The 9,247-nt window shown below is 30.5% G+C and overlaps 1 protein-coding gene across 2 annotated transcripts in view; it reads left to right on the top strand.

Moving 5' to 3' along the window:
• The window catches only part of LOC100210039 (very long chain fatty acid elongase AAEL008004), a 35,191-nt gene extending 29,942 nt beyond the window's left edge, over positions 1–5,249 (top strand). For both annotated transcript variants that reach the window (XM_065791175.1, XM_065791174.1), the window contains exons 3-7: positions 1,959–2,045; positions 2,133–2,189; positions 2,855–2,969; positions 4,172–4,299; positions 4,926–5,249. In XM_065791175.1, the coding sequence (XP_065647247.1) occupies positions 1,959–2,045; positions 2,133–2,189; positions 2,855–2,969; positions 4,172–4,299; positions 4,926–5,114 (576 nt within the window). In that variant the 3' untranslated portion in view covers positions 5,115–5,249. The remainder of the gene's footprint in view (positions 1–1,958; positions 2,046–2,132; positions 2,190–2,854; positions 2,970–4,171; positions 4,300–4,925) is intronic.
• The last annotated feature ends 3,998 nt before the right edge of the window (positions 5,250–9,247 follow it).

Here is a 9,247-nt window from a genome sequence, read left to right as displayed (position 1 = left end):
TGCCTTAACCTCTCCACCTTTATCTGATGCGTGATAAAACCTATCAGTTATTACTGTTATCAAATCAGCTGTAGAATGAGAAGATCAAAATCCATATTGATGATCAGAAGGTAAGTTATTTGATTCAAGTTGAAAGATTAAGAGTTAATTAAAGATTCAAAAACCTTGCTTATGATAGAAAGAAGACTAATGGGACGGTAGTGAGTCCAATCGGATCGTTCTCCAGAATTTTTGAAAATAGGGATAACAGATGCCACTTTCCAGCAGGCTGGAAAATAAGACTCTGATAAGCACTTGTTGAATAGTTTTGAAAGTATAGACAACAGCTCCGAAGAACATTTCTGCAAGACAATAACAGGTATGTTGTCTGGGCCACAAGCTGTAGAAGAGTCTAAACAGGATATCATTTTAGATATAAAGGCTGGAGTGATACGAATGTCAAGCAATGGATCAACCTGTTTAAGGGCTATATCACATAGAACACAACTAGTGGAATTAAGAGATGATATGGATGAAAAGTTCTTAGCAAACAATTCACCTTTGTCTTTAGGTGAGGTAACAAAGTCTGAACCATACAAGAGAGGTGGAATTAAAGATTTGCCCTTATTATTGATACTATTAAAGATTCTCCAGAAGTTACGAGAGCACAATGCACACCAAAAGTACAAACAGGGACACCATCTATGCGCAACATGGCACTGTTAATCAGCCTCTCTGAGAGCTACCACAGAGTTTAGGAAACCTGACTACCAGCCAGCCTCAGAACCATAAAACTGAGTTTTAGAGCTGTACCTTCATCAGAAGATATTAGAATGAGTTGCCTATTCATAAAAACAGAGACACATGACTAGACACAAAGACAAGACACAAAACCCATGCATTGAGTCAAGAAGATCCGACATTTAACATCCTAAACTGGAAACAGTTTAGGATGTTAAATGTCGGATTGCACCAGTCTAATAGATCAAGAAGGGGTGCAAGGCTGGTCAACAGATAGATTCTGCTTACCCCTTAAGTCTTGTCCAGGAGGCCTTTTGCAAGACAGTAGCCGGATGCATTTAACATCTGCCCAAGATAAGTATTTTTATCAAGACATTTCTAACCTTTACTCAACCAAGAGCCCCAAGGCAAGGGGTGTTATAAGTTAGGAGTTGGCATCTCCTATCTTTTGTCTAAAAAGTTGTATCCTACAAGGCAGCAGGACATGAAGCAGATTGTATGGATGTGGATATAACAATATATAAGATATGGATAAAACAAGTTTTTTGTAACCAATCATTTGATATTGTGTTAAAGTATTGCCTCAAAGTAACATCATATGCTGCAATATGCTTCATGTGACATAGTAAACCAATTTATTGGATTCTTAAAGAGAATTTTTTTTTATACTAGACAAATAATTTTATAATATCAATTCAATACTTCTTAAGATATGATATCCTTTGTGCCTAAAGTCACTTAAAGTATATTCATATTTTAATATATATATATATATATATATATATATATATATATATATATATATATATATATTTATATATATTAGAATAAGCAAAATATAAGGGCAGCAATTAATTGCAGATTTAAAATTTTTAGTTGATGTGAAGTTAGCACAAAACTTTTGAATAAGTTTTTTCACCATAACAGCGTAAAACTGAGGTTGTCAAAAAATCACTGACCTCAGACATTTTTAAGTTTGTATTGCTGAACTTTTGATGCGAAACTCTTCAAAAGATATGTACATATGTTTTTCATGTCCTTAACTTTTTAATGCTGTAAACAGTTTATATTATATATTTAATGGCAAAGCAATGTTTACAATAATTTTTTTCCTAATAAAGCTAAGCATCTTTGACCATCCAAAAAAAGCTTGACTGTTTTGTCCTAATGTTAGCCACACAACCTTAATAATTTGTTTTGTATGCTTTGTAATCAATTAATTTTTATCATTTTTATAGATGTTTGCTTCTACCTTCTTGAATCCTGAGTTTAATTTAACATGTCAATCGAATGTTGAAAGTGACACTAGTCCTAATACAATTAGAGTTAGTTTACATTTTTTATATTCCTTTTGTTTTTTTGGTTGTGTGTATTATGTGCTTATGTTTGCAATATTTTTTTTATTTTTTTAGTTAGTTGATGCACATTGGTGGTATTTTTTTTCTAAGCTGATTGAGTTTTCAGATACAGTAAACATTTTTTTGTTTCTTTTTTTTTTATTGAGTATTTTCTATATATAAATATAGACAATTTTTTCTACTGGTTATGGGACACAGTTTAAAAAAAAGTTCCTCATAGCAATAACTTCTACTGGTGTAACAGTACATAAATTCCATTGGCGCCCTAAGGAATTTTTTTTTTTTTTGTGGGCATCGCATTTAATTACAATTTACACTTTTATTGACGAGGAAGCATGTTGTATACATCTTATATTTTATATAATTCCCTTAACTATTTATAATGCAAAGAACTTATGTTAAAATTATATCCATAATTAAGCGGTAGTAGTGTAGAGTGCTCATCTTATAAGCAAGAATTTTTTAAAGTTAGATCCCCACCACGCTGAACTTGTTTCTGCACAGCAACCTTGTTTGTAAAAATCGTGTTTTGTAGTTATAGAGTTGGGAGAAAATGGAAACTGCAGCTTAAGTAGCCTCCTGGGCTGTAGTGGCTTTCGTGGCCTTAAGGAGGTAAATTGAAATTTAAAAAAAAAATGAATTACTGATTATATCCATAATTAAGTACTGGAGTTTGGAATCAAATTTGAGTCCCCAAACCAGTATACCAGTGTCAAAAGCAGCCTAATTACATCAACTCAATAGTTGTTTGTTTAAAAAGTTTATATGTTTTCTAGTTTTTCTTTGTGGTTCGAAAAAAGAATAATCAAATATCATTTCTTCACACATACCACCATGTTTCAATGTTGCTTCTTCAATGGTTATTGGTTAAATATGTTCCTGGTGGAGCTAGTAAGTTGATTTAATTTTATAATCATAAAAATCAGTAATAAAAAACATAGGTTAATGATACGTTGACACTATTGAACATAATTTTAACTAATCATTTATAGATATTTATAATGATTGTCGTTATTATTATAGCATCAAATTTAAACTAGTAATATTTAAATTATTTAAAAAACTTATATTTAGACACGTATAAAATCTTAGAATCATCTTTGTCTTACTAGTTGTCCAGTTTAAAGCATGTGTTTAGATTTTTAAAATAGATTCTTATTTTTAAAAAAAAAAAAGTTTATGTTAGTTTACTAGTTACTTGGAAAGTAATGAGAGGGTTTGAAAAGTCTAATCTTTTTAGTAATACTTATAATTATGATTTTATAGAAGTTAGAGAAGTCGTTTTAAGATATTATAGTTAAGCAAAAGGTTTGACTATGGCGATGTATAAATATTGGTAACTATTAAATGTAGCACAATAGACATTTGCTGTATATAGCTCTCTCTTTATTTTAAAAATAAAAAACTTGGTTACTTTTAGAAATAGACTTGTATGTAATTTCAGAAATTAAAATTTATATAGTTTTACAAAATAACCAATAATTGAAATAAGGTTTTTTTAAAAATAAAGATTAACTTGAAGTATAATTGGTTTACCTCCCACCGAAAAAAAATTAATTTTGCTAAAGCGAATACTCTTTTTATTATGAAGTTTTTATTAATTTTCTCATTAAATAATGGCAGGTGTCTTAGATCTAGATTGCAGGTGTATCTGATCAATATAGGTATAATTAGTTGAACTTTTCAAAGTTGTTTTGTTTATTAAATAGAGATTTCAACTTGTCTAATTTTTATTATAAAAATTCTTATTTTTTTTATCATTAAAAAACGATTTTTCATCAACTTGATACCAACATCTGGTCTTTTCAAATGCAAATTGATTAATTTTAAGCGATGCTTTGATTAGTCATTACTTTGTAAAGAGTCAACAATTTTATTTAAAGCCTACTGTGAATTACTTTCTTTCAAACCTTTGTTTCTAAAGCAGGGAAGTTTGATGAAAAAAAAAATTGGCTACATTACAAAGAAACTAATATGATGCAGTGTTTTGTCCTCAAACTTTGTTGCCTCAAAGAAATCTCAAGAAATGATTTGGTGGCTTAGGTATTTTAAATGCATCAATAGTTAATAGGTTCACAATTTTCTGTTTTCAGGTTACTTTGGAAATTTTTTAAACTGTTTTATTCATTCAATTATGTACACCTATTACATGTTGGCTGCTGTTGGTCCACACATGCATAAATACTTATGGTGGAAGAAATATCTCACAAAAATGCAAATGGTATGTTGCTTTATGGTTACATTAGTACATAATTATTACATTTGTACATGGTTTATTTATAAACACTATTACATTTTTATGTATACTTTTAAACATGATAACGCTTATAAAGATGTTTTAAAAACATCCTAATAAGCATTATATATATATACATATATATATACATATATATACATATATATATATATATATATATATATATATATATATTATATATATATATATATATATATATATATATATATATATATATATGTATATATGTATATATGTGTATATATATATAATCCTTTTTCTTTTATAATATAAGAGTTAGTGATAAAATTTTAATTGCAATAACTTTTGGGCTACCAGTGATCAAGAAATTAAAAATCTTTACATGAATTTTTTTCTTATTAAAAAATTTAAATGATTTAAAAGTTTAAAAAAAAAAAGTACTACTGAATATGCGTGTATGTACATGTATGTAACTGGCTGTTTCTGTAAGTTCATCAGGTTTTCTGATAAACCTACAGAAAGAGAAACAGCTTGTCAAAGTAAATATTAGGTAAGTGTTTTTACTAATTTATATATATACATGCGTGCAAGCATACATACAATTAAATATATATGTATTTTTTATATAGTCACAGTTCGTCCTTATATTTTTCTATTGCTCGAACGCCATACACGCATGCAAAGATGATATTAATAACACTTTCTTCTGGATTCATTGGTTTTACATGATATCTCTGTTTTGGCTTTTTAATCACTTTTATCAAACATCCTACAATACAAAGACTGGAGATAAGGAAGCCATTTCAAAACAAGAATAAGTTGGCCAGCATAATCACGAAACATTTAAGAAACAGAAAATTCATATAATATAATTATACTTTCCCCCGGCATCAACCAAAGAAAAAATAAAAGTTGTTATAAAAGTCTTTTTGACTTATAGTGTTCTTATTTGATTTTGTTGTCTTTTTATTTTATTTACATTTTTCTTTGATGTTGAAGAAAAGTACTTAAAATTTGCGCCATTTATATGGATATTACAAAATTACTACGACTTGTGACAAGTTTAAGATAAAATAAACGATCTTTTTTAAGTATACAAAGTTTTTTCGAATGGCAATGTATTCGAATATTTCAAGAATACTTTTTGTGTTGTTGAATTTAAATGTTATTAATTTAAATTAAAATGTCCTTTACGGCCGGTCGATATATTTATGATTACAAATGAAGCTTAATTTTGTTCACATCCTCTAAGACCGGGAAAGCGTTTTTAGTGGACCCCAAACAATTTCTAATATTCTAATAATAGCTGTTTACTTGTATGTAGGTCACCCTTACAAAAGTGTTAGTGCAAAAACTCAATTTTAGGAATTAACTCGTTGAGTGGGGTAATCTAAGCCTATTTTTGATGTTGAACAAAAAATATACCGTAAATTAAATTCAGTCACTTATCCTTTGAACATTCGTATCAAAGGCATGAACAAATGTTGTTTTTTTTTCCCCTAAATTATACAAACAACTATACCGTTAATTTATATTGTAAAAATTTAACTAGGGTAAGTAGTGAATCTCGAGCAGTTAAGTGAATGTTTGCCGCCTGCATCATGAAATCTGAACAGCTTCCAGGAGAATACGGTTTTGAGAATGTCGATTTGAGCAGCCAATAATTTTATCTGCAAAATAGAAATTAATAGGGAAACAAGTAATATATTTAAATTTGTTTTCAATTCGACTTTTTTTCACGATTTGCACTGTTTCATGCATTTTGACGAAGTAAAATTTGATTTCGTGCGTTTTGTTGAATTTAGCAGATTTATTCAGCAAGATAAATTTTTTTTTATTGTTCTAATTCACTTTCAACACGGCTGCGAGCAACCACTATTAAGTTGAGAGTTACTAGGGAAAAAAAACTAGAGTTTTAGCGCAAGGAAACAATTGACGGAAGACTTGAAATGTTGTACGAGTCAGGAAAACATGAAGGTGGGAGAGAGTTTCAAAGAGTTGGAGTGCGGGGCAAAAAAACAAGAAGAATAGAAATAGAGACAACTTTATGACGATAGGAAAAAGGCTCAAGTTTAGGGGTCTTCCATAAATGATGTCAGTGTTTTTTCTCAATTTTTCAACTCCCCTCCCCCCTTTGTCAAACTCTGTCAATTTTGGGCCAACCCCCCGTTGTATATGATGTCAGTTTTTGTGTACTTACCCCCTAAAAAACAATAACATTTATATAATAGTAGATCTCATCAAATTATATTATATAGTAGTCGATATCTCATTAAATAATCAACTAAGCAAATTATATATCTTTAATATAATCTTCCCATGCATTGTTGAAGTGATCATAGATTGAAACAATAGGTAGTGAATCCTCTCCGCGCTCTAAAAGAATATCGTATTCTTGAGGTACAATCAAATTCGTTGCGTCAACTTCATTTTCATCTAACCATTCAGCAGTTTCCGAACTCTTCTGCAAGGCGATGACTGCCAAAAATTCTGTCTGACGCTTGGCAGCGATACGAACAGGTTGGACCCTTTTTGATTACAGGGAGTGTTATAGCAGAAGAATGGATAGAAGCGTGCTTTTTCAACATAGCTTGAGAGGCAAAGTAGATATTGCACTTCTTACAGATTCTATCAGCTAGGCTAGACTGAATTGATGGACAAAACGCATCATACGGCAAAATTGGAAATCCTTTGTTCGTAATGTAATGTTCGTGCGGAAGAATCACCCCCAAATTTTTCTTTACTTAGAGGTGCCATTCGTTGCTCAGCTCTGTTGAATGCACTGCGGCCTGGAGCGTTCGTCATGATGAAAAGAGCGTCAAGGTTATTCTTCAGAAAATGGTGAATTCTTGTCAAATTCAAGTGGAGTATACGTGGGGGCACACTGTTTTGGAGTATTGGCCCAAAATTGTTTGCTTTTGAACTTCATTGCCTTTTCATTAAATAAATTGATTAAATACATTACTCTTGATTCAAGATCCTTATGCACCAGTTTCTCTTCATTTAATGATTTCCATATACTATGGACTTTTTTCCGGATATTAGTCTTTTTTTTATCGGGATGAGCATTTCCATACGAGACCATCAATAAGTTAAGTAATGCGGTTTTATCCATATTTTGATATTGATTTAGTAGTATTGTTTATATCACAATCAGAATAATGATTTTGCTCATCGTTAGCGCAAGCTTTTCAAAAGAGTTTCTTCAACCCGCTAGGGAGAAATTAGCGTTTCGAATTTTCAATAGACTTTACGTGTTTGCATTGCATCACGTTTTACAATCAACTAGAGAGCAATTAGAGTTTCGCATTTGAAATAACGACAATTTAATTTCAAAAAATGACAAATTTATGAGTTTACTTTTATGAGTTTATTTTGAATCACATTTTATAATCCGCTAGGGAGAGAATAACGATTGTGAATTTTATATACAAAGAGTTAATATTTCTAACATAATTTGATTCGCAGTCAAATGGTAATATATTAATAAAACGATAGTAACTTTTATTTTACGTTAGTAGTTGTTATTTATTTAATGTCTTTGGGAAACTTATTACATTAATTTATAATATTATATTATAAATGATTTCATAAAATATAATATCAAATTCCCAGCATTTAAAATTAATTTCCCCACAAATAAAACATCATTTCTATACCATTTAGTAGATGTAAATACCATTAAAATCTGCTCATTAAAACTAAAAAAATAATTTAAATTGACATCATTTTGGCCTCAACACCCCCTCCCCATTGTCAATTAGTGTCAAACTTTCCAGCACTCCCTCCCCCCTATATTTACTGACATCATTTATGGATGACCCCTAGGTAGATAGAGGGGTTCCAAGTACGTTTACAATGCGTTTTTGGACTTTGTCTAGAAGAGAAAGTGCATCATTAGCAGAACTAACCCAAATATGACAACAGTATTCCATACAGTGACTGGATATATGGTTTCCATGAAAGGTTAGTAGTAAACGATAATCCAAGAAGACTTAAAGAAGAGGGTTACCATTCATTAATATAGAAATCTCGACCCTATTGCGATAGTTGCTTGCTTTAAATAGCTGATTTTTATTGGAATTAGAGTTTTCGAGCCACTGTGAGCCCCAATCTGTTACTGAAGTGAAATCAGATTCAAGATCGGCTGCCTGTTCTAAGCGATCGAAAATAGAAGATGAGTATAAAGTTGAGTCATAAGCAAAAAGAGCTACGTTAGATGTATGGTTATCAGGAAGATCATTAATGTAGATAAAAAGCAAAACAGGACCAAGTATAGAATCTTAAGGTACCCCAAAAATTACTGAAAATAAAAAATAGTGTGTGCCTTCGACTTTAATAAAGTGGTTAGAAAAAAACAGTTTAATAATCTCAAAAACTTTTCCAGACACACTTAATGAAACGAGCTTTGAAGTTCCAGATACACCAGATGAAACAGGTTGAAGAAGACCAGCCAAATATGTCAAACTTTGTCAAGAGCTTTAGATATGTCGAGAACAATAGCTCTAGCCTCTCCGCCTCCATCTGAATTACGATAAAATTTTTCAGTTACAGCAATTAGCAAGAGGAGCGTAGAGCGAGAGGATCGAAAACCGTATTTATTTTCTGACAGTAAGCTATTTAACTCAAGGTAAGATGTGAGAAATTTGTTTATCAAGGCTCAAAGACCTTGTTGATAACAGAAAGAAGACTGATCGGCGATAATTTGAGGCGTCAGAATGTTCTTTAGAGCTTTTATTATTATTATTATTATTTTTTTATTATTATTATTATGTATTTCGCCGATAAGAAAAGTTTACAAGTTTATGCAATACAAATATATAAATACATGGCTGGGGCAAGAAGAAGACAAGTTCTATCTTATCACCAAGCCCCTTTAAATAAAAATGTCAATAATAAAAATACAAAACAAAGTAACTCGTTATATAAACGTTAAACAAAACGTTGCGTT

Source organism: Hydra vulgaris, chromosome 02, assembly GCF_038396675.1.
Source record: "Hydra vulgaris chromosome 02, alternate assembly HydraT2T_AEP".
NCBI lineage: Eukaryota > Metazoa > Cnidaria > Hydrozoa > Anthoathecata > Hydridae > Hydra > Hydra vulgaris.
This window is presented reverse-complemented; position numbering and strand designations above follow the sequence as displayed.